The 26,806-nt window shown below is 39.0% G+C and overlaps 1 protein-coding gene across 1 annotated transcript; it reads left to right on the plus strand.

Annotated features, from left to right (window-relative positions):
- Nucleotides 1–212: 212 nt before the first annotated feature.
- Nucleotides 213–24,803, plus strand: LOC104505380 (15 kDa selenoprotein; the record flags this gene model as incomplete). The annotated part of the gene is given in 4 exon segments (XM_010148970.1): nt 213–380; nt 12,495–12,558; nt 22,205–22,254; nt 24,672–24,803. Coding segments are annotated over 4 exon segments (414 nt in total), but the record flags the coding sequence as incomplete, so codon positions are not given.
- Nucleotides 24,804–26,806: the final 2,003 nt, after the last annotated feature.

Genomic DNA, 26,806 nt, shown 5'->3' on the forward strand with positions numbered 1-26,806 from the left:
GAATATTCATCTTGCAAGTTGCTAGAATTCATTACTAGTTTAAACCCATTCCTCAAAATAAGGTGTTTTGTGCTTCTGGGCAGATCATGAGCGTTACAGTAAAACGATCACAAGAAACTTAGTTGTTCTTCCTAATAATCAAAGCATTTACAATCTTCATTCTTTTAAGCAACTAATTTAATACTAAAGCTTAACACTGTATTGATTTTCAGATAAGTGTATATGGAACACAGCTGTCGTCAGAAGCTTGCAGAGAGCTGGGCTTCTCCAGTAACTTGCTATGCAGTTCTTGTAACCTTCTTGGTCAGTTCAGTCTGAATCAGTTGGAGCCATTCTGCAGGCAGTGCTGCCAAGAAGAAGCGCAGTTGGAAACCAGAAAGGTAGGTTTTGGACCTAATCCTTTGTGTAATAATTTAACAGATTATGTTTATGAGATATATGAGGAAATATGAGAAATTGGTTTATAATCTTAAGAGGAAAATGCAACGTTTCTTGATAGTCCGATATATGCAGGGTCTAGATTTACAGACTCGCTGTACTGCTCTAAAATAACATCCCATATGAGCAGACCTTTGGTTCTGTGACAGCCCTTCTCTAGTGTGAAGTGCCTAATGGGTGCTATGTCCAGCTTCTTGAAACTGAAAGATGTATGGGATTTGAAAGGGCGAGAAAAGAGGATAAGGGGATTGGTGTTATTGATCACAGCTGTTGCTTGGTCATTGACACACAGTGCTGTGTCCAGGGTACTTCACTTGAGTCCCTAGGAACAAAACACTGGTGCAGCCACCAGGTCAGTTCCTGAAGTGGCACAGACCTGACAGAAGCAGGGCCACTCAACTCCCATTTTGCGGCGGTGAGAACAGCTAGGTTCTACCAGCTAGAAATACTGGGAATGATCTTGTTTAGAACCCATGCTGTGTTTCAGTCAGACTAAGACAAAACGTTTCCTTTCTCCCTAGTAAGTAAATATCTGTCTTGCTTGAGGTACATCAGCGAGGAAGAGTTTTTACAGAGCTCTTGAAAAGAGGCTTTCAAATATGTTGTAGTTTGAGAGTACTCTAGAATACACTGAAGACCAATCAGTTATCAGGAGAGTAGAGATCTCAAGAGGAAGAGATGCTGAAATGATTTTTAATGGCTAAGAGATAGCTAAATAACTGACAGCATGAAATTAATGAGGAGAAGTAGCAAGTTTCTCCTGATAATTAAATTCAGCATAATATAGGCAGACTTTTAAAATATTTTTTTAACAAAATCACTGATTACAGTGTTAAGTACAGTATATTAAATACCAAGAAACAAGTGTTTGAGGTTTGCAGAGAATTAATAATTCAGCGTTCCTTAGTGTTGAGATACTATTAAAGTTAGTCATAAGACTTCAGATTGTGCTGTTTTCTAATCATTCTTTTGTCAATATATTAATATTTCAATACAGTCCTAAGGGGACTTGATATCTATGACTTTTGCTAGAAATATAAATCTTAGAAATTTCTAAATCTTAGAAAGGAAAGTTTGTCTCTGGAAAATGCTCCAGCTCGTACATGTATGTACCTACCTATGCATATATGTACATACAAAAGCTGAAAAGTTTCTGAATAAAATCTAATTAAATGTTCTAAAAGGGAATGGAAAAATAGGAAAGGGTCTCCAGCTGAGCTGTGGTTGTGTACCACAACCAGTAACAGTTGTGATACTGAGAGGAAGCAAGGCTTCCTGTCCTCACGTAAGGAGTGGTTGCTTTTATTTGTTCAGGTAATATTCTTACAGTTTTGCCTCAGCGTGCATAAGGTGTAGCACAAGAACTTGTGTAGTGGGATAATTTGTTATGTCATTTGTTGGGAAAATAAACTATAAGAGTTATTTTGCATTTCTGTCAGTGGGAAGGAGGTGGTGAGGAAAAAATTCAGTCTTTATCAATTTATCAGTAATTTAGTCAAGGATGTAACATAGTGTGTATTGTCAACATTGCGTGAGTAAAAGTTGGATCAAACACCAGAACTCAAATCAATAGGTATTTTTCTGATTATCCTGAATCAGACCTACATTTCAGCATGTAGATAATGACACTTCATGTATAAGACTAATCAAACACCATTCGGTGGTCAGGGCTTTACAATGTAAATACTTTTAGTCTCAAATCTTTTTCTGTTTTAGTCATGCTGAATGTAGTAGAACAAAAAGCATAGGGCTGGACAGGGTGTCAGGCTTGTTCAACAAATGTTCACAGGGAACCAGAATTTGTTGTATATTCATAGGAACCAAACCCTTATAACATACAATGTCTTGGGATTTTTTTAATCTGTGTTGTTTTTTTAAATTTGTGTGGTTTACCCAGTTGTACTTTCTGCTTGTGCTTTGTAGTAAATGAGAACAGTTCGCTGCTATAGCAAGATTCAATGTATGTCTTGATTATTATTTAATTTTTTCTTACTTCTTTTAAAGTAATTTTTAAAGAATTTTAATACAAATGGTACTTGAGATTTGTAGCTAGCATTTTAAGTATTGGCTTGAATTAGAGGAGTGATAGTGTTCTCATGCATTTTCATATCCAGGTTTGAATGTAGGCTTTACGTGTGCACTTAGAAATACTGGATTGTTCTAACATGGCTGTGTGCTCGATTATCTAGCATCATTTCTAATATTCATTTGAATGCTGTTTCAGAAGGTGGAAATCTTTTATATTGTTACCACTGCCTGGAAATGTATGTTTTGGAATTGCTGATACATTTTTAAAGATTTTTTTGAAAAGCTGTACTGAGTAACTTCCCTCTAAGAATAGCTTGTGGAAAATTAGTGTTGGGAGAACTGGCCACGAATATTATTTTGGCAGATTGTATTCGGAATCATCGCATTTTGGATTGACTTGCATTTTAACATAGTGCTGGTGGTAATAGGTGTCTGTAATTGATCTGAAGATTTTACTTTTACATAAAAATTAAGTGTAGTTTAGAGTATGTAAATAGCATAGTAAATAATACTGCTTTAGCTTCTTGCTAATTATGATATGTGTGCAGAACAGAAAAACTGAATGCCACATTTCACTATATTTTTTCCCTTTCTCCATTTTTTTTCAGGTTAACATAGAATTCTTTATCTAATGCAAATTTGATAGTGGAGTGGGAGTGGATGTTAAAAACTTTAAAAGTTGGGGTTTTTCCTACCCTCTTGCTTGAAGAATTTTTTAGTCTTGCTCTGAAAACCTGCACCTAGATGTAAGATGTCTGAATTGCTGATGAGCAACCGTACGTGTTGCTGAGTTCCAGAGCAGTGGTGCTCTGGGTTTTGCTAATGCTATGAATACAGGCTTGAACATCCTCAAAGTACTTGAATCTTCTTTTCTGAATCACGATTCCAGTATGTGACCCAGCTTGTTCCTTATGTGAACAGATATTTGTTCCCATCATGTGACACAGCATCCTGGTAGTCTGTGTTCCAAACAGGCTTGCAAACTTCTTAGAATTCCAGGACAGACTTCAGGTTTTTAAGTTAATTCTTGCAAGAATGTTAGAGACGGCAAGAAATAGTTTATTGCATGACTTGTGTCCAAGTTCTAAATGAGAATTTAAAATTAAAGGTAAGGGGATAGCATGTGTGTCTGGCAATTTTTATGTATAATTGCTGCTTTTCACAAATGATCTGTGAAATATGCCCAGTCCTAAAAATACTTTGTGCTGAATGCATCACTGCGACTTCAAATGAGATGTTTACGGATTTCAACTGTTTCATATCCTTGAAGAATGTTTATTAATCCTCATCTTGTTATGGCTCCAGTATTCTGTGAATTGACATGGCTGAAAATAGCTGTGAGGTGCTCGTTACCCATTATTTGTCTTGCTCTTTAACTTCTGCTGACACCTGTCCAATGAAGTATTTTAATTACTTCACAATTGTACTGTGGGAAAAATGAAGGAAAAAACCCTTTTGGTTATTTTCTTCTCTTGTGGACATTTTGTATCCGCTGTCACATTAATTCAGAAGCTTGCTTAAACAGTGTTGCATTAGACAGCTGCAAGTTTTAAGCCTCAGTCTGTCAGATGCAGAGTACTGCTGGTGTGTAAAACGTAGAAGGATGAAATGGAGGTGAAGCTAACTGTGCGTGAAATTGTAGTAGCAGGAGAGATTGTCCATATTTTGCAGTAGCTGAAAATAGCCGCACTCCATCTGCAGCTTCACTTGTGCTGTGTGATCATTTCAGACATAGCTATAAGCATATTCCATTAATTGCATAGTATAATCTTAGATTTATCTCAGCAATATATGCATGACAAAATCCAAATTGATTTTAAGAATCAACTCTGTGATGAAATTCGCAATACTTTAAATTTCACAGTTGCGCTGTACAGGATTGCTACAACCCTTAAAAGTTATAAATATTTCTAAACGGAGCTTTGAAGTACATTATGCTCACTAAGATGTGTTGAACTTCAGCATTTTAAATCTCTGTTGTCAAGTATTTGTCATAACGTTAGGGAGTTTGGTGAAATAGGTAACATGACATCAGTTGTAAGCAGAAGTCGGCCAGGAAATTTGAGACGTGAAAATGGTTTAGATGGCACTTTGTCATCGGTAACATCACACGTGTCTGTCATACACTGTTGCTAAATAGGTTGTGATTCTGCTGTAAAACAAGACAAACCTAATGACACACAAGTCTGTATGCATTCTTTTAAAGTTACATAGAGATGGGTAATAACTGCTCCACTGTACAAATTTTAAGCAAAAGCATCAAAAATCCTGAGACTTTTAGTAACTTTATTGTGCACGTATTCAGGGTTTGCCAAAATATGATAAGCTGTCAAAGCATGGTTTAATAGGTTTTTTGGAATATCTGGCCTCAACATTGCTAAGATCATGAGAAATTTAGCAGTATTTTTCACCAAACTTGTACTAGATGTAACAATATAAATCACTAAAATATTTCAGAAACTTGAAATTGATGATGGTGCTGTAAGAGCTTTCCAACTTGACGTTCTACCTGCACCAGTGGATATAAAAGTTTACTTTCATTTTGGAATGACAGCGTTGTGAAATATTAACCTGAAATAAATGTGGGCAGCTTGAACTTCAGCCATTACTTTTCCCAAAAATTCTTAAAGCCCATCTTAAGGTTGCTTTACATTCAGATGTCCCCGTTCTGCATCCTACCTGAACCTAAAATGATTTTCAGTATTTATGACTGCTGTTTGAAAGTTAATACAAGTCTATGGACGTAACCCTGTTAGCTGTAGACAAACAGAATGGATGAGATTTAGAAAACTGTGGGCTTTAGTGACCTTTTAAGTATGGTGTTTTCTCAGCATTTTGAAAAATGGTGAAAATGGAGAACCAACTGGGGAGAAAATCCTAAGAATGCATACTAAAACACCCTGGAAAATGGGGAGAAAAGTCAAAGTACAGCAGAGTTTTTATTATGGATTCCTAGAGTTTTTATTATGGACTTCCACTGTCCAGTTGGGTAAGCATGTCTTCACTGCAGTTAGATTAATCAAAGCTTGTGGTAGCTAGGCACGTCCCAGACCTGTTTCCTAGCTGTTGCGTTGTACCTGGTGCTGTACTTAGCCAGGTACTTCAACATTTCTGCTGGAAGATGGTATCATGCTTATGCTGAGATCGTATCACATCACATCATGTAAAGTCGAGATTCTTTTCCTTGCCAGTCCTTGGTTCTTGAAATTGTGGGAGTCATTTTAAGACGTTTAAGACATTCAGCCTGTTTCAACACTGCAAAAACACAGAACTTCTAGTCTGTTGAAAGCAAAGCTTGGGCTGTGACCCCTTCTTCCACATCAGCCACCTGTTTCTGCTTAGTATTGCATAATTTATGAGAGGTTTTTGTGGGTGGAAAAACAGGGAGCTGAGGAACTCTATCTGAAAGAAAAGTGAATTATACCTATTGAGCACATGTAATAAGTAGCTGTGAATGGTCAGCTTGGTCTGTTCTGAAGAAGAGATGACTCATAATTTCACTGAAAGGTAAAAAACACGCCTATACAAATTTAATTTTCTGTAGTCTGCCATATCTGTCACTCATAACCAAACTGTCACCCTTGCCTTTAAACATTATAGGGTAGGAGATAAGCATGTATGCAGAAACTGTTCCTCAGAATGGGTTATTTTAATCCTGATGGATAACACTTATGTTCTCCTTTTGATGTAGGCTGACTGTAACTTAAAACCAATTCTTGGATAGAGTTAGTGTTAGACTTCTCCTGGAAATGAATAACTACTGTAATATTACTAATAAACATGTCCACCGTAACTATGGCTGTGTGCAACTTTTAATAAAAAAAATCAAGTTGAAAGCTCTCTTTAAAACTCCACCTTTTTACATGTACATACCTTTTAAACGTGCTGTTACAAATTGCAAGGAGGAAGAAGGTGACATTCTTGTTCAGACTGACTTTTTAAAACTCTAGTTTACAAAACTCATAATAATTACTGAAACTAGAATAACTTGAAATGCTTTTAATGCTTGAGGCTACTCTTGGGTGACCCAATTTAGTTTGAGTTTTTCAGGGTCTTTTTCTTTTCATTTCACTAATTAAAGTGCTACTCAAAAATTACTGTTGGCTGCCTGCTTGATCTGCCAAAGGCTCTTAACATGAATGGTTCCAGTGAAGCAGTTTCACCTCTTGCTTTTTAACCTGATGGATAAAAATAGAGAACTACTTAAAATTCATTGACATTTCTGTAGTGTAACACAACTTGTAAGTCGTTTTGATACTTATGTAAATGAATTAGAATTTTAGTTTACTTGTAGCTGTTTCTCAAAAACCCTGGCGTTTTCTGTCTTTCGATGTGTTCTATAAAAGCTTTTGTCTCCTTTGTAAAAATGAAATTGTGCTTTTACATAGCCTTATTTCTAACATGCTGCATAAAAATGCTTCGTATTCATTGTTTTTACTAAGTGCAACTCTTAAAAATAGAATAATTGAATGGCAGCATGTTTTAATTAACACTCATGTAAATACTCAGAACTGTGTAATTAAGGCTAATATGTCAAATGGTTTCCCTTCAAAGTTTGCTTGTAACTAAAAAGTGTCCCATACAGTTCACAGAGGAATAATTTTATGTGAAATATTGATAGGGAAGTTGGGGAATTGAGATGACTGTGTTCTCTCTAATTGAGAAAGTCTCTTATCAGAGTACTGTCACTTCAGAATATTATGCATAACCATTCCTTGTGCTATAAATGTGCTGAAGTGGGTGTCCTTCTCAAGAACTTTATGCTCTTTCCACATAATGTTATCAGCAGTGCAAATTAATGTTGACAAACAGTAGTTCTAGATAAGGAAGGGTGCAGCTAGGTTGTCAGTGCCTAAGACAGAAATCTACCATCTTTTGTTTGGGTCAGATTCACCAAAGGTTTGTCGCTGTCAGATGGACTAAGATAAAATACATTATCTGTGTGTAGTAGGGCATGCCTTACCTATGGAAAATCTCTTTCTAGTCTTATCAGTGAAAAGGAATGGTTAGGAAAACGATAAACGTGATTCTGCTAAATGTGAGCTAAAGTTATTGATGTGCGTCCGTGCTGGCAAATGGAATAGGTTTAGCTAGGTCAGACCTCTTTCATCTGGATACATATCTGGATAAAATACGAGCATTTGACTCTATGTTTGCTGGAACAACTTTAAAAAGTACAAAGTCTCCAAATTACTTAAATGTGTCAAGTCGCATAGTTGATGAGTTCCGTTCTCGGTGTTTTCTTTGCAAGTCTTCCAAGGTGCTTTCTTTTTTAGTGAAAGAACAGGTTCTGGAGAATTGAGATGTTTAGGGTTTCTGCTTCTAGAGGTAATAGATGGTTAGATAGCAAAGTTAGTTGGACAATATGTTCCAAATTTGGAACTTAAGCTGTTAACCTTTTACTTTTTAGCTTGGAGAATTCTGTTCACTAGGTCCAAGTGAGAGCCTGTACATAGGAGTCCTTTTTCTGCCACTCTTCCCTATTCTACTTTGTCCCCCACCCCCACTCAAATAAACTGGGGTATTCACACCACCTAATCTGTGCTACAGCTCCAGAGGTCTGAAGTTATTTAACTGATGTCTGCTCAGCACTTGCATTTTCTTTCTCACCCTTCTGCCAGATTTCTTGCTCGTGTGACCTTACACCAAACCATTTTGGAGACTACTTAACAGCAATAGTCTGCCAGGAGGGGAAGTTATTTTGGAGCTTTTTGGAGGTTGTTGGATTTAAAGAGTGAAAAAGCTTACACAGTACTGCGAGGAGGAGATTGCTTAACACCAAAAACAAATCACTGAGATGGATGGCACGTTTCCTGTGTGCTTAACACTGTAATAGTAATGCACAACTATGTTGTGTACATACAGAATGAAAAAGTTGAATTTCCTACTCAAAGCAAAACTCTGAAGGTCTCCAAGGATACAGATTGTACAACCTTTCTTAGTAAATTATTTCAGTACCTGAACACCCGCGTTGTGACCCTTTTTTCACCCTTACATTCAGTTGGAACTTCCTTCCCTGCAAATAAATTGAGAGCTTAGATTCTGCTTCAGCTTCCTTCAGAGGAATTTGCCTGTAATACATAGCACTAATTCAGGTAATTGGTTTTTGACTGACTGTTTCAAAACTCTAAATAAGGGTTAGCCATCTCTGCTCACAAGATAATGAGTTGTGAATGGGAGCAGTTTCTTTGTTGCTAAATTTACTGCTGACATGGGTTCGGAGTGGTGTGTGTGTAGCAGTGATGACTTTATTGGCTTTCTGCATTACAGAACAGTAATTCATGATGTTTCTGGCATGAGGCTTTCGGACTGCTCTGTTAACCCACAGATTCTTGTTCGTTTCCCGTTTCTAGGGAAGGGGAAGCTTAGATTTTGAAAACTTCTAACCGGTCTAAACTGACCATACAAATACCTGCAGTCTCTCCCCCACCAATCGGGGAGAGAGAATCAATCTCCACCAATGAATCAGTGGTTATAAGAGTTTAGGTAAGAAACTTGCACCAAAATCTCTTTTCTTTGTGACTTCATTTCTCAGAATAACGAAATACCAGTTCTTCCCTTGTTTTGCTTCCTGGGTGGGTGGGGCACTCTGAAAGGCATGCAAATTAATTTTTAAAAAGAGATCAGGCACCCTATTTTAAAATAATACCAAGCAACTTTGGCCAATAAGAATAATAATATCCATAGTTCTTCTGAATTTTCTTGGAAGTAAAACAATAGCATGAGTTGATGTACCATTTTTTCAGTTTGGTTAGATCTGAATTCCTGTTTGGTTGTAAACACTAACAGTTATGTTGCAGCTTCACAGCAGAAATATAATTTTTCTTCTGTTTTTTTTTTTTTTACCGTGAATAATTGTGATAACAATACCATATCTATAAATGAACCACCGCTGGAATTCTGTCTTGCAGAAATTTCTTTAATTCCCTTCCTGAGAGCAGATGGAATGTTTTCTTTCATCCAAATTCCTTGTTTTTAATTATCAGAACAATTCTTTTTACAATACATATTTCTATCTAACACTAATTTTATGTAAATTTGGTTTATTCTGTTATAATTACCACTTTCCTTCATCATTAAAAGCAGACGTGACTCGTAGTGTGGTTTTCCTCCTCACTTGCATAGACCCACCTTCATTCCATCGGTGTGAACTATTACAGATGTTCAGGTGCTCACAGAAACCTTTTTAATGAAATGTAACTCAAACTGGTGGTTTGTAAAAGATGAGGGAAAAGATCAGTTTTGCCGAGAGCATGCTTCTAGAATGTTTAAGGAAAAAAAGTTACTGATGCAGACATGAATCATCCTGGAAATCAAAACAGCACTTGTTTTGGATGTTAAAATGGACACTAGTAATAGCTCAGTCTTTGTTTCATTCCTTGCAGTACTAGACTCACTTTTATGAGCACTGCAACAAGTGAAGCATTATTTTAACATGAACTAACTTCTGAGTTAAGCGCTGTGTAATGAACTGACTGGTCATGTTTGTATGCCTCCACACTGAGTGATACATGTCATCCTTAGTAAGACTTGAGCACAGTGGGTGCCTTCACAAGGAAGCTTGGAGGACATCTGCTCTGGACACGATGGGATGGTAGCAGCAGTAGATACTGACAAGTATGCTTTTGTTGTGGGCTGAGTGACCTAATAAACCTGTCTTTCTTGCAACAGACACCTTTGTTCAGAGCTATAAATGAAGCCAATTGATTGTTCTTTTCTTTTTTCTGGTCTGGCCATCTAGAGAGCAGCTGTTTGTCCCAGCATGAATCTGAACTCTTGTACTTCAGTTACAGCAGAGCTAAAAACTCAAAATATAGACATCAATGATTGAGCTGTTTCCTTTGTTACACTTGACTTCTGTCAGATATTGCTGTAGTTGTAGCCAACCAGAGTTAGGAACTGGGAGTAGTTGTGATTACAGGATGTGTTATGTATTTTAGATTCCTACAGTGATCTTGTTCCATAGTAATCCTTGTTTGAAAGGAAGATACAAGCTGTAAGAATTATTTTCAGCAATGAGAATTGAAAAATGCTTGTTTTGTCATGGTCCTAAATTTGGGTGTACTTATTTCTTTATACATATAAATAAAAAAAATAGTTAAGTAGATAGAAAAACCCTATTTATTCCATTATGTCTACTTCTTTATACTAACTTTTTGATAGAAAAATGTAGATAATTGTCAGTATCAGAAAGCCAGTATAAATGTTCAGCGTGTGTGCAAACTAATAATTCAGAATCACTGATATAATTGTTGTTGAGTGTTTTTTGTTAAAGAAAAATTAATGGAGACAATGTAAGCGAAGTTTTTAATCTTGCTATTCCATGTTTCCTCCAGCTTTGTAAGTATTTCATGTTTTGAGTCCAGAGGAACTTTAATTATGCAAGCTAGTATCTGAGCTGTTTATCAGTGTCCTCCTTAATTAAAATCTTCATATGGGCAGTGAAAGAAGGCTTTTAAAAATCTGGTTGTTTTGATCTCTCAAGTATTGTTTCATAGCAGTTCTGGGTTTGAACAGTCAAATCTTAATTTTTATCATAAATCTAATGTTTATTTGAAAATGTAAATGCAGTTTAAGCAAATTTATGAGATGCTGTTCTGAATGGATAACACCACGCAACATTTCTTGTTCTGTTTCCCATGGAAGTAATCATTACTGATTAGTTCATGTCAGGCAGGAAGTTGCAATTTTCTTGAGAACTATTAGGGTATTTCGTATGTCCTAACTCACAGTACTTAAGCAAGCACTGAGTTGGACCTGAATTCAGAAGATTCACGTTCTGAAATGAAGATGTGTTCCTTGCTGTCCATAATGCCTGCATAGATAGGTGATGAAATGTTAATAAAATTGTCTTACTTTGAGACTTCTGTTGTATATTGTGTGGTTTGCTTTTATGACTTGTCAGCCCTTTTCCAGAAGGGATAGTACTCATTAAATTTCATAGTGAAAGCTCATTTTTAATTACATGAATTCACAGTTCATCTTTTAAGTGAAATGTGAATTTATTTCATTCAGTAAGGTTAATATTTCTCCACATCCTGACTTGCACTTTTGTTATGTTACAACACTGTCTGAAAGAAAAAGAAAGCAGAATCTTGTTTATAGAAAGTAATGAATTGAATTAAATATTTTTAACTGAAGTTTATTCTGTCAGCTTCCCTGTAAGCAGTTGGATTTCAGGGTTAAAAGGATGTGATTTGGTATACAGTATTGACAACTGTGTAAGATTAAAATGCATATCTTTACAGTGTGAAGTTAGGGTTTAGTAGCAAGGAAAATCTGTTAAGTTATATTTAAGGTACATCAAACTATAGAATCAATTGCACATTGCCAAAAAGAAGTTAAAAAACATGTGACAGTATATAAGATTGATTTTTTTTTTTTAATTGAGATACTACATTTTATAAAATTGAAATGAACTTATATTTTGCTTTAAAAACATTAAATCTGCATATCTTGCATAGCTGACAGGAGTGACTGACATCTAAATGCAAGCATTAAAGATAGCCCAGCCTGTATATATTACTTCAGCTAAGGCCTGTTAATGTGATCTGTCTTGTTTCTGCAGCCCCAGTTAATGTACTAGTTCCTTATCTTTATTATAAACTGTATTTCACTGTCCAAGTTAGGTTTAAGATGGAAACTGCAGTTTTACTCCCTGAGAATTTCCTAGAATCTCTGGGGAGGAAGAAATAGTTTTCCTATTACTAGTCCATAATTCCCATTACAGTATGTCAGATTGCATCAAAAATAAAAGCTTTGCTGGAAGAAACAGTGTATCTCAAATGACCTTTTTTCCTGTTTTTACATTTTTAATGTAACGAGTGGAAGTTATCATGTATCTTGAGTGAGCATCAGAGACAGGTCTGGAATTGTGGCTCAGGTTAGGATCTTAATTATTTGTAGTTACCATCAACACAATGGTGTATTGTCCCCTCAAAAAAGAACAGTTCAATAGATAACACGCCATGAGGAAACTAGTAATTTGGATTTTTGATGTCATTAACAGCTTCTCTCTATCATTACAGCTTTATGCAGGAGCTGTCCTAGAGGTGTGTGGATGAAAATTGGGAAGGTTCCCTCAAGTCCAGGGTAAGTAAAACCACTGCTATTCTTTCAAATATGAAATACTGTCACAGCTGAATGACAAAATGTGCTTCTAAGTACTACTACAAGGAGTCATAAATTTTATCTGTTGGGAAAGTTGCATTGACCTGGGACTCGTGGAATTATTCTCCAATAACTGATAGATGAAATTACATTGTGCACTTATGGGGCTACTTTCTTGTCACAGAGCCTGCAGTATAATTAGTGGATAATGACAGTCAGCTAAAGGGAATGGAGTGCAGTTGTGTAAAAGGAAAATCGGTACCTTCGGTATGTGGTGGGAGGAAGCTGCAGGAGAAACATCAGACTGGAATTTTCTTATAAATGGGTGAAGAGCCTAGGTGACAGCAGTGCTTTATTTTTTCTGTAATGAAGATCCTAATACCGTACTTTGGTCATAGATGGGCATAGAAAGGAAAGGCTAATCTAGCTTTAGACCTAAAAACACACAAAGCCCATGTCTCCATCTACCAGTATTAATACATCCCTCTTTGAAGGCTGACTGAGAAACAAGTTTAAAACCAGGTAATTTAATAGAGGTTACAATTGCCATATGTTATGCTGCTGTAGACCTTCTGCCACTTCTACCCACACACAGGTCAGTGAATTGACTGCAAGACCAGAGCAAAGCTATTTTCTCTTTCCTACTATTGAAAACGCCAAAATGAGAACTGGTTAAATGAAGTGTCCTACGTCAGGGGCATGAAGAGATTCACTTTGTAGCACAGGAGACCATGTTATCTCCATGACCATTCAAATTTGGCAAACTTAATAACATTCCCAGCTGCTGTTGCCCATTCACTCTTGTTCTTTGTGGCTGTGAATTTGTAAGAGTTAAGTGTTCTTTTGAGCTAGAGGTTTGAAGGAGAGGGTTAGCCTAACTCCAACCTGCATTATGTCCTCGGTTATTATCATGTGTAGATCCTAAAAGGGAATATTCCTCAATTTCTGCTGTCTGCATGCTACGGAACGTGCTACAGAAGTTGACAGTACAAAGGGAAAAACTTCAAAATTGTAAAGATTTGTTCCTTTCAATCCTTGGTTATCTAAATCTGCTCAAAGATTTCAATTCCATTATTCATGTAGCTTGATTTAAAATGACTGAGTATATTTCAGTGGCTTTTCAGTAGGTTCTCTGTTTTGACTACCAGTTCGTCTCTGGTACAGTAGTCCTAAAAAAGAACTGACTAGTCAACTTAAAGATCTTTTCCCTTTTCATCACCAGTTTCTGCAGTTACCCAATCTAAATTTATCCTGACCAGATTTATTGCTGGGGTATTCAGACGGGTTGGAAGATGGGATAAATTTTAAGAGCATATTCAGAAATTGTAAAAGCAGTAGAATATATTCTTCCAGTTCGTGTTTGTCCTCACATTAGTATTAATCTCAGAATACTTTTGCTTAGATTTTCCCTTGATTTTGGCTTCTACCACAACCAGTATTTACTGTCTCCATCTTAATTCATTAACATTCAAGTAGTGGTTTCATTTCAGCTTTTCACTTGGATGTTTGCTACGGAAGTCAGGTTGCCTGAAGGTCGTGCTGCCGCTTTTGAAGCACTGTCTTTGTAGGCTTTGTTGAACTCTGTAGCTTGTCCTTGGCAGGGCCTCGTTGCAAATAACTGACTCCTTTGCCCAACCTTCTGCTAGGATTTTAGTGCTTTTTGTTTTTTTCCCAGAAGATACACAAAATGGCAGCGCTAATTGCAGGACTGTTTGTGTTTGAATTGTGTCAATTAGAATATGTTACATCTGTATCTGACCGTGAAGTCTTCATCTTTAAGTACCTGTGTAAACTGGTTTGTCACTTGGCTTACTCCCACAGACCTCGTTTGTCATGGACTACTTCAGGATTACATTTTATTTGGCCGAAGGATGAACAGTGGGATGGGGTTGGGGTTGTGTTGTTGTTGTTTCATATAATGAGATTCACATCTTAAAAACAGTTAAGGAATAAAATCTGTTGAACTAATAAAGGCTTGTAAGAGTTACACAGTTGGAAAAACCCGTGCCTTGCTCGTGGTTATTAAATGCAATATTCTTTGGTCCTTCTGTATCAAAATTTCTGTCAAAATTACTGGTTACAGAATTTTAAGCTACAGATGGCTGCTGAATACACCTGTGTGTCTGAAATGTGAGAATCATTACATATGGAACATATTTATAGATACTGGGAAAGCAAGGAAGTGACAAGTGATGAAAAAAATCTAGTGCTCAGGAAGAGGATGGAAAACAATCTAGTCCTCAGCAAGATTATCTCAGTCTTTAAACTGTTTGTTATTTTTTGTAATATTGTAACAAAGTGCTAAACACTTTTGTGAATATGGCTGAGGATATCCATTATCTTTTTCAAATACAGCTTCTCGTGATAAGTCAGGTAACAGACTGCATTTCTGTAAGTCTCTTAAGTTCAGTACTGAATTTTTGTCCTGCTATGTATCACTTAAAGTGCTCCACTATAAATGCTGCATTGTAAAACTACTTCCTATATTATATATATTTTGAAATTGTTCTGTACAAACCAGTTCCTAAATATTTATCGTTTAAAACCACTCCATCAAAGGAGAACATTCAAAACAGAAGTGACGAAATTTGTAGATGAAGCAAAATCTTGTTATGCCAGGTAACACAGAAAAGGTGATCGGTTTTGGCTGGCATCCATAAAACTAAGGCTCTGAAATGGAATAATAAACTAACTGGGTCAGTGATTAATCCAGCATATTTGTTTTAAGTTGACTTTTCAGTGGCAGCCCTGTTCTGTTCGTGATGAGATAGGAAATCAGTGTGTAGACTCCTACGTTCTTCCCAGTTTGTTAAACAAAAAGTGAATCTGGCTGGGTTTTTTCCTTGTATATTTCTTTCATATTTCACTGTATGCTCTTTCTTCATCAATGAAAAAAACCTCTCACCTCTCCCTGTGTGACTCTCAGTTTAGAAACGGACAGGCTCCTAGCCGATCTGTTACAGAAGCAAGGTCCTTGATCTGTGAACTCATGCAGAATGCATCTGCATTAGGTCCTCTGACTTCAGAGTCAGTAAGCACCCAAGTTCTTCAGGAGTGAGGGGGGTTCTTCTACGTGTAATTTGTTAAGGGGTTGTATTTTTAGGTAGTATCACTTCTTTCCTGATTATTTTCATGTGTAATTCTTAAATACTGGTGAAAGAAGGTTAGAATGCAGCATTAACCTTAAATCTTGTACTGGTGGCAATGTTAGTAAAGCTCTTGCTAAGCAATGTAGGCTGTTGTAGTGGGCAGCATGTATCATCTTATCGTAATCTTTGTCAACGAGTGATACACAAACTAAACCAATACTGCCCTTCAGATCTAGAAATGTCTCTTGCCCTAGTGCTTCTAGAAAGGACCCCGTCTTTTTTTGTGAAGCTGCGTCTTCAGGCTGGGTGGGAGCTCTGTCTCGGATTCGCTTTGGAAAGCATGTGGGGCTTCATATAAAATCACAAACAGCTGCATTGTAACGTGATTAATAGGCTACAAATAGTAGTTATTGATGTACCATATGAATTCTTAAATTATTACCTCAAACTGAGGTAACCAGAAGGTAAAGAGCGATCGCCGTTAAAATGTACATGAGTGCTTGATGTCCGCTGTAGTTCTGTCTTTTTGCTAGGCTCTCATGATACCTGTTGAAGAGGCTCATGTGATTTTCAAAACAGCAGAGCATGTATTTGTCCCCAAAACAAATGATTAAAGAGTCTGAGGAAAGGAAAGAAGGCTTTTGGTATGCCTGTGTTCCCCAGTGATTTGTACATTTATATTTTTAGCAAGTATTAACAGCTGTCTTCGTAATTCTTCGATATTTGTGGTGTAATTAAATGTTGGGTTTTCCTGTCTTCCTAAAACACCACTCTGCTGCTGTTCCTTTTGTTTTGGTTGCTTTACCATCAGTTTAACACTTGATAATTAGCAATGCCTCAATAAAACCATTGTTTTATTTGAGTTCATTTCAGGTACAAAATGGTCACGTGTGTAGTATTCTCAAGTCCTCTTACCCTTCTTTGTGTACAAATCTGTGACATTCTACACAAACTTGTGTTCCTAGTAATTTTTTTTATTTTCAAACTGCTTGTGTGTAAAAATTCAGGGCCGAGTTAAGCAAACTGTCCTTTATTTCACTGGTTTATGCTAAGTAATATTACATTTGCTTTCTGTTTAAATTAACTCAAAACAACTGGGTGCAGATAATCTTAGATGTACTTTAATCATCCTTTGGTGTGTTAGTATTAGATCATTCAGTTACTTCCTATAACGTTTTGTATACATTTAATCTATTTTGAGTCTTAAAATCAGTTGTATACGCTGTATTGAGTTGCACGAAGTACCCATGCTACTGTTTGATAAAATGTCTTTTGAAAGATAGTAATAACTCATGTTCTTCCTATTGCGAAATGAATGGGTGAAACATCACAAAAAAAGACTTTAAATATTTCTCTAAAAATAGATCATCCTTTATACTCATTTTGAAACATTCCTCCTTACTCATGAGTGATGTATTCCTTTCTGACGTTGCTCTTGGAGCACTCGCCACTCTTTGCCCTGATCACATAATGGGCTCTTGTGGTGTAATGCTGAGGGACAGGAAGGATAGTCGCCTTCATCAAAAGAGTAATGCTGCTGCTTTTCAGTGCACAATTGGCGTTTTTAATGAGACTTCTGTAATATGAAACTGGGTATCTGTACGCAGCATCGAGAGTTCAGAAGCTAAAGGGTTCTGTTTACTAGAAAAGCAGTGTAGACTAGAAGGGTTTGTCCAGTTTAAAAAGCTGGATGGATCCCCACGGGCACACGTAGCCCTCACAAGTGTTACAACAGTAAGCAGTGGAATAAATCTAAACTAAAAGCACAGCCTTTTAAATAACAAAAGGATTAGAAGTTTGAACAAGCAGACTTTTCCATTACTGGCAGCTACTTAATCACATTAGAATGTTGCTAGAAGACATGCTGTAGCTTGCCAGGAGGAAGAACTGTGCAGTAAAAATTTTATTGCTGACCTTGTGCTGAAGATCTGACTAGTTCTGACTTATGCTTTTCTGCCATTAAAATCTGAAACTGATATAATAGAGACAGTAAGGTGTTCTTAATCTCCTCCAGGCCTTTCTGATTTGAGGCCATTATAATCCTTCTGATGTGTGTGGAGACAGAAAAGGTTAAAAATGCTCTTCTGTGTGCACAGTTGCTGAACACTAGTGTGAGATTTGTACTGCTGTTGCATCTTGGCTCTCAAGTATTAAGAGATTAGTTTAATTTTTTTTCAACATCATTTTGTATTTTTTTCAGTTACAGATCAAGCAGGATATCTTTGTCCCTAAAGCAGGAATCTAAAAAACATGAATATTCTTGGATGCAGACAGATCCTTGATAGTCTGGATCATGCCTTTGAGACACAACAGTAGGTAGTCAACTCTGTTTACGAAGAAGTTATGCCTAGTGTATAGATGGGCAGCTCTGCTTGGGTAGGGGTGACGTCATGCCTGTTTTGGGTCAGGAAGTTTTCTTAGCCTACACCCGACTGCACCTCAGAGACGGTAGCGCAGGCGTGTGCCTGTGTGTACAGACTTGCCGTTTGGGCATAAGTGATTCTCAGATTCCTTAGTTGTCTCCACTGCGGACTCTAGGCTTTAATTCCGACAGACTAGTTTCCGTGCTTTCTCAAAACAGAGAGGTGCTGTCTATCAAAACAAAGTGACATTTTAATGATAGCAGTGAGCTGCTCCATTGTACTGTGTTCACAAGCAAAGGCAGCTCTTCCTTCTTTAAAAACACTGTTCAGTATAACAGCTTGACTCTGGGCAGGCCCTAAGCGCCTGTACGCACCTGATCCTGTCCTCTGCCCTTCTGGTTGTAGCTGATGGTGTGGCAGCTGTGTGCTCTGTGGGCTCACCTCAGGGTTGCCTTCCAGCAGCAGGCGTGTGCTTGGTATTGCACATCTTTTGTAGGAGCATAAGGTGAGGTGACTTCCTTCACATGATGTGAAAGAACAGTTGCAGAGCTGGCAGTAGAACAGCCCTGACTTCTGGTCTGGTGTTTAATTCCCCGGAACATAGTGTCACGGCACAAGCTCAGGGTTTGTCTTACGGAAGTCAAAGTGGAAAATGCCTTCCTCACTCACCCATGGATGGATTACAGAAATGCTTATTTCTCTGCAGTGTGTAATGTCTAAAGCTGCTACAGGGAGAGGAAAATGGGGAGACAACTAGGATTTTAATATTAAACATCAAGCTATTCAACAGTGGTGTAAAGATGCACAAGCAGCCTGCCGAGACAGGATCATAGCAAGCAACGATGTTCACGTTAGGGCGCAGAGTAAACTGTTGGGGCAGTGCTGGAGGTAGAGCATGTGCATCACATCACATAAGCAAGCAGCCACATGTCCCAGAATGTGCACGTAGCTGCGTCCAACTTCCTAACCCCATCAGTTCCATTCAAAGGCTGTTTATTCAACTTAGGGCATGATTTTGTGGAAAGAAAAAAAAGTGTTTGATGGGTTAATCTGTATTTTTTAATGCATATCACTGTATTAGTTTCTCACTTTAGCTTCCAAAATTGAGAATATAGAAATTATTTTTACAGTGAGTGTTTTTCTTTGTTGCGTTGCAAATTCAAGTGACTAATGCAGAAAGTCACTGTGATCAGCACTGGAAATAAATATGCCATTAACAGAAACCAGTTTTATTCCAGCTGTCTAAAATTTCAGGAAGAATGTTCTGCAGTGCTTCAGCTTTCAGAAGATTTAGACGTTCGACATTGATATGTGTGTAATAGCTACTTTTAAAGTGACAAAATGTAATACTGCCTATAGAATGTTTTCTACTTCCACCCCATTCAGTTCCCATTTTATGTGAGCTTGTTCAGCCCAGCACTGCAGCCAGAGAACAGCCACTCCTGTCCAAATGAGCTTTCCTCTGTCACTCAAGTAACATATCCTCACACCTGCTACAAGCTTAAAGTGCTGTAACCTGACTTCACTCCCAAAGGCTACAACTCTAGTACAGTTGAGTTCCACAGTTCAGATTTGCTTCTGAAACTTTATCCATTTTACTATGCTCTTACAGTTTTTCCTCTTTAGTTTTGAAATCAGTGTTACCCACTGTACTGATGGCTGCTCACAGCCTCCTTTTCATATGAAGCCCCAGAGACTGATTTCAGCTTTAGATTTAAATTGAAAAAACTGTGGAAGAATTCCCTGTGAAATAGGTCTGCGTGCTGTGGTCTTAACAAAGAGTAAGAAATACCTTTGCTGCTTTGGTGGATGTTGCTGTTGGTGGCAGCCGAGATAACTAACAGGTCAGGAGGATGTGGGAGACACAAAAGTTGAAAATTACATCTTTGGGAGTTTAAATCAGAATTGAACTGCGATGTGTGAGCAAGTGCTGGCTATTTACTGCTATTTGAAATTGTTATACGAGTACAGCTTACAAGATGTATAGTTCTGTTGACAGAACGAAACCAAGCCGTGTTTTCTTCAGGGGTCCCGTGCATCTGGCAGCTCGTGGGTATGTTTGTAAGTCTTTCCTGCTGCGTGGTGGCTGGTGCAGCAGGCAGAGTGTATGATTCTGTTCTGTACCAGGAGCGCAGTGAAAGAGGGAAGAAAATAAATGCCACTCTGTGTACACACTGAGAAAGTGTTGAGGTAACTGTCTACGTAACATGGGTATAAAAATGCCAGGGGGCATCCTTACGGTTACCGAGGAATGCTCTACGCTTGGTGAGGCAGTATGAAATGTTAGTCCTGAGGTTGCACTTGTCTCTGCACACCAGCTGGACGCACTGCCGTTTGTGAGAGACTCATCGTTGTCTGACCTGGACAAAGCAGCTTGAACATGCAGCTAGCACCTTTGCAAGAGTTGGCCTGTACTGACAGGGTTCATCCTGGGGGAGACTCTACTGCCAGGAGTGTCCCGAATGCACTTAATGTCAGTGCAGATTCAGCCTTTAGCATAACCTGGAAGGAGGAATGAAGACACTGCTATTTTCTAAATGAATTTTAAATACTTCTAGAACTCAGGTGTTCATTGGGGTAAAGTGTTTGGAAGTAGGGGAGTTATGCAACAAGGCCAAGTGCACGGTCCTGCACCTAGGTCAGAGCAATCCCAGACACAAGTGCAGGCTGGGTGGAGACTGGATCGAGAGCAGCCCTGAGGAGAAGGACTTGGGGATACTGATGGATGAAAAGCTGGACACAAGCTGGCAGTGTGTGCTGGCAGCCCAGAAAGCCAACCGTATCCTGGGCTGTATCCAGAGAAGTGTGGCCAGCAGGTCGAGGGAGGGGATTCTCCCCCTCTTCTCCGCTCTCCTGAGAACCCACCTGGAATGCTGCATCCAGCTCTGGAGCCCTCAACATAACAAGGACATAGATCTGTTGGAGTGAGTCCGGAGTAGGCCACGAAGATGCTCAGAGGGCTGGAGCACCTCTGCTCTGGGGACAGGCTGAGAGAGTTGGGCTTGTTCAGCCTGGAGAAGAGAAGGCTCCAGGGAGACCTTATAGCACCTTCCAGTGCCTGAAGGGGCTACAAGGAAGCTGGGGGGGGGTGGGGTGTGCGGGACACATTTTACAAGGGCCTGTAGTGACAGGACCAGGGGTAATGGGGTTAAATTAAAAGTGGGGAGGTTTAGATTAGATATCAGGGAGAAGTTCTTCCCGGAGAGGGTGGGGAGGCACTGGAACAGGTTGCCCAGAGAAGCTGTGGATGCCCCATCCCTGGAAGTGTTCAAGGCCAGGCTGGATGAGGCTTGGAGCAACCTGGTCTAGTGGAAGGGGTCCCTGCCCATGGCAGGGGGGTTGGAACTAGATGGTCTTTAAGGTCCCTTCCAACCCAAACCATTCTAGGATTCTATGCTCGCACTTTTCCTGAAATAATTCATGTCGCCTTTTCTTTGTAAAGTTAACGTTAACGCCAGGCCTGGGCTGTGCTCTGGGGACAGAGGGATGGTGCTGCTGCTAACGCATGCTGTTTGCTGACTAGTGCTTCAAGCAAAGCCTTGTTCAGCAGCAGCCCACCTCAGACCTGAACTTCTCTCCATGTAGCTGCCTGACAGGCTATAGTGTCCATCTTAAAGCCAATTGCCTGTAGAAGTGTCAAGAGAGCAGCTGATACCAGCTTGTTTTGTGGTTGGTTTTCTTGCTGGCTCTGTCCGTTGTGTTTGCAAGAATAACACCTCTACCCACAGTTTCCTCAGTGCTACGCCACCCGCACTGCTGTGGCTTGTGTGGAGATGTGTGTTGCATTTAGCCCCCTCCCAGAGCTTATCTTCAGCCAGATTTTGATCGCTCTAACGCTTTTCCTCACATCTGTGTATCGCAGCAGCACGTGGGCCTGTCTGCTGAAGACTGGCAGCGTACGTGCAGATAAACTGATTTAGACAGTTGCACTAGTGTTTGTGGAAAATCCAGCAGGTACAAAGCTCGTTTGGAATACGAGCAAAACCAGGCTGTTTTTTAGGCATAATAGGTTTGTAGTAGTTATTTTGTGAGGATATTAAGAACTTTAAAATTGAAATACCTTCTAAAGCATCATTCCGAAAGAAATAATTCAGGGAATACTGGCTTGAATGTAAATCTGCTTTATTCAAGTGGAGAAGAGTTTGATCATATTTCTTTCTTTTCTCCAAACCATAGCTTTTGTCAGGAGTGATAAGCCAAAACTCTTCAGGGGACTGCAAATCAAGGTGAGTAGTAACCTAAATATTTTATTTGGGATGTTGGGAAGAATTAAGCTTGGTGGAGACAGTCCTTCTGTGGATTGTTCCTTATCTGCTGATTAATTAATCCTTTAGCAGAGAATATACATTTGCATTGCCAGTAGACTTCTTTACAAGTTCCTGCTGTTAATATTAATTGGTTTATTGCTCAGTAACGGTTTGGTACCAATTCTTTGTTGTTGTTAAGGATTTGGGGGTTTTGTTGTTACTTGTTTATTTCCTATTACAAGAAAGAATATCCTGGAACTGATAAGTAATAGCAAATGGCAAAAGAATATGAGGAATGCTTGCACTGTGTCCTTACTCTGTGGATATCTTTAATTTACTCAAGCTTATTCTGCCATCTCTCCTGGTCTGTTCTTCCCTCATTTTCTCATGGAGTTGCCATTTCCATACATTAAGTGATCCTTAGATTTTTCTCCTCCCTTTCAGAATTTCCTTGCTGTGTTCTATGATTCTCCTTTTCTTTATGCTCTTCAAGCATCCAGCTTCACAGAGATGTATATACTGACTTGCATATTTCCAGAGCTGCATATGCACTGCCTTAAGCTCCAACAATTCTTTGGTTTCAAGATGCTAGTGTAAGACTTCACCTTTCTCCTGAAATCCTGTGTGAGCTTCCAGCACACTTCACAGATACACATCTTGATTCTCGCATCCTGTGCTCCCATCTCTACTCACCAAATGGCACCATCTGGAATCACTTCATAGCTATGCATGGCTGCAATGAGTGATTTGTCTTCTTAGCAGCAGATTCCATCTAGAACAGATTTCCTCTGTCTGTCTCATACATTCACGTCTCTGTCCTCCCGTTTCTTTCAAAAGCTTTATCTCCTTCTGCATGTCTGACTGTTTAATTTTTATTTTAAGCACTGTAGCTGTACTGAGCAGCAAAGCAGTCTAGACTAGAACTGATACAGAGCACTACCAGAAAAAAAAATAGGGCAAATGAATCCGAATTTTTTTTGCAAGACTTTTGGAAAACAGATTAGAGATGCCACTAGCTTCATTAAGTAAAACCAACAAGGTTAGCTCAGTAAAATGTTCCTGCAGAAATCTTGCCATAAACTTAAATAGTTAGAGCCTTCTAATATTGTTAAAAGCTTTTATTTGCATTACATCTCTTGTGCCTTAGTGAGTCTGCAGAAGCATTAAAGTATCGTGTTGTCAGCAAAGCCTCGTAGGCACTGATAGAGTGCAGCAGGAAACGCCGTGATTGCATTCAAAGCTGCTAGTAGAACTTTGAGCTGTTAAAGTGACCAGAAATGTCTAAAATGGTGAAAAGGCTGTTGATTATATGAGAAAAATAATTCAGCTGCTTGATTCAAAAATCCAACTTCAGTAACTTCCAGCGGCTGAGGTGGAATACTGTCTTTCAGAGCTGGGCTTATGGCACTGCTCCCTGGCGCATGCGTTAGCTTGTGTAGCGGGCCAGGGAGCACAAGAAGTAGGTGTTTCACGCGCACACACGCGCACGCATCCCTCATAATTTCACTTCTTCCTCCACTGTCCTCTCTGATGTTAAATGCAAGTCAAGTTTGAACTGAAGCTGATTCCTACCTGGTTTATTTAAGGCAAGTAGCTCTGTTCTGCATCTCAGGATAAACATTTACTGATCTTCACGTGTTTTCATTTCCTGTGAAATGAAGCCTCTTTGTCCCTTACGCTTACTCATTTTCTCCCACCCTAAGGATTCCTAAGGATTCCTAAGGAATCTTAGGACTAGGCAAGAAAGCACCTAATCCAGAGCTGCAAGCACTGGCCAGCTGCTGCCAGGGGAGCACGCAACCTACAGCGTCTCCGTCTTTGATTTTTCAGTGTGGTGGCTCCCCTCTCACCCGTTCTTCCCTTGCATACACACAGACTAACTCTGAACACCTACTTCTCCTTTGAATCTGGACAGTAGGTGAAAAAATCCTGGAGGAGAGGAGGTAGCAGCATAGGATCAGTCTTTCAGTTTGTTCTCTCCTAAGCTTTGGTTTTCATAGATGTTTTCTTCAAGAAAAGTAGAATACATTGAATCAGAACAAAATACTTGGCACTGGAATATTTACAGTATTGAGCACTGTATTGAACAATCAAGCTTATTTGCTTGGTTTTTAAGAATTCTAAGCTTTAAAAAGCCAAAGCTTAGGGTGATTTCGTAGCACAAATTGTATTGCCAAATTTTGCCCAGAATACTGTGATTTAATTTAGTGCTCTGTTCTTAAATATTCATCCCTCGAGGTGTCACTCTTTGGACTTCTTACTGTTCTTGCTTAGACACCTTCTTAACTGAGGTAAAACATTTGGGGGGGGTTGGGCGGAAGTGTGTATATGGAGAATGCACTTCGCAGCACAAGGTAACTGACTGGGTTTTTGGGTTTGGTGGTTTTTTCCTACAGTACGTGCGTGGTTCTGACCCTGTACTGAAGCTGCTGGACGACAGTGGGAACATTGCAGAAGAACTGAGCATCCTCAAGTGGAACACAGACAGTGTGGAAGAATTTCTGAGTGAAAAATTAGAACGTCTATAAATCACTGCTTTCAGTCCTCTTTCCTCTTCATGTTTAGTCATGGTAATCTTCTCAGATGTAGTTGCTACCATTGAAAAAAAACATTCCGGCTTCAGTACCTGGTGTGCTGTACCAAACCTTGTAATGTGAAGGGGAAGCTTCAGCACACACACCTGACAAGCTGACCAACAGAATAGCTTGTCTTACTATATTTCAGCTCTTAATGCATTCGGCACTAACACAATGCTTTATTTCAAAGTCAATTATGCCAATATCAGTTTGTTATAATTGGACCCGTTTTTACAAATGCTCTTAAAACTGAAGAGCTTCAGGTAACTGAAATGATTACCATGCTTTTTTGTCTGCTGCTCTTTCTTAGGAAGTCAGAACCAAATGCAATGTACTCTCTCCCAAAGAAACACGACTGCTAATGCTCTCCTCTTTTTTGTATCTGACCTGCCCTTTTTATACAAGCGTTCTTTACAGTATCTAGTTCACAGGGTTTGAAGCTGATGAAGGGACTCATGCTCTGGTACTGTGAAATACTTAGTAAGTACACGTTCGTGAAGACTACATAGCAAACCTCTGCGGTGTATGGAAGTCAGATGTCAGGTGTGCTTCACATTAAGTGTTTTGCTTCAGAGAAGACATGAGAGGCAAGTCTTGAAAAACCTTCCTTCTAATTTTCACAGGTTCTTCGAAGTCTGTTTATCAAATGAATTTATAGACTGTTCTTTTAAAATGTATATTTTTCTTTCTCAGTTGAAATGGATGTGAACAGGGAATACAGACAGTATGTATGGTAATGAGTCAATTCCATTGTGACTTGTCACATTTTTTCCACTTAGAGTGAATAAATATGGTAAGCAAGAACAATGTGGGGTTTTGTTTTTTTTTCCTGGAGTGTAATTAGCAAAACACCTTCCTTTTAGTACTCCATGCACACCAGTTTTGGGTTGGATTGGGGTTTTGCTGTGGCCTGAATCGGTACTCAGTTTTTATCTTCATACGTAGTTTTATAGCTCAGGAAATTTCTCTACAACTTAATTTTATTTCTAACTTTTGAGAAGAAATCATCAGCTTCATGGTAGAACAACAAACGTGGGTCTGAGACCACACTAAATTATGAGAAGTAATGCACTACGGTCATTCTTTAGGCATAGCCTTTGGAGTTTTTATTCCTGATGTAGTCTTACAGACATGATACGACCCTCCCCCTCTCTCTCATTCTGTGCCTTTCACTCCTGCAAAACATGCTGCTCCGTACCCAGGTGACTCAGCGTGGCACAGCTACAGCACTGGTCGCCACTGTCTTGCAGAAAGCCGAACTCTACACAAAAAGCACAGATCTTTGCAGCTTGGGCTAACTTACCAAACATGGATTTGTTCTTGGGACATGTGATGTGTTAGTCAGCAGATGAGCTACAACCAAAGCACATGGCATGACAAGCCAGTATTTTAGTAGTAAAAATATGCTGCCATCCACTGGTCTTTTAATATACTGACTGTATCCCATGCTTATCCCCCAGTTTGCCAACAAGGGGTTTCAGTTTCTGTGGTGATGAATTATTGTGCTGGTTTAGCAGAATATTTTAACCTTGTCTTTCTCCCAGCCTTAGGTCCTCTTTACCTCTGAATGAAGAGATCGTTTGCTTCATTTTATACTTACAAATACTTCTCTCTGCTTCTGTTTCCTTCATCCTCCTCTTCCTTAACATGATGGCCAGTGGGTTTCTGACCTTAACCTGCCTTTTTCTTTCCATGTCTTCCTATTGCCAGCTCACTACTTCCCCCTCCGACAGCAGGTCCTTGACGCCTGCTCTTGCTTGTCTTTCACTGAGTGAGGAACTCGGTCTCATACCAGGAGATAACCATCCCATAGTGGGGGAGGATGACAGGCCAAAGAATTTCTCCTAGGACTGTGGTCCCAGTACTGTTTCTGCTGCCTCTGACCTGTCCTGGTACTGGTTCTCACTTATTTTCATCAAAGAGGCTGGCAATTTATCTTTTTTCCCCAGTTTTCC

Source organism: Eurypyga helias, unplaced genomic scaffold, assembly GCF_000690775.1.
Source record: "Eurypyga helias isolate BGI_N326 unplaced genomic scaffold, ASM69077v1 scaffold18923, whole genome shotgun sequence".
NCBI classification, from domain to species: Eukaryota; Metazoa; Chordata; class Aves; order Eurypygiformes; family Eurypygidae; genus Eurypyga; species Eurypyga helias.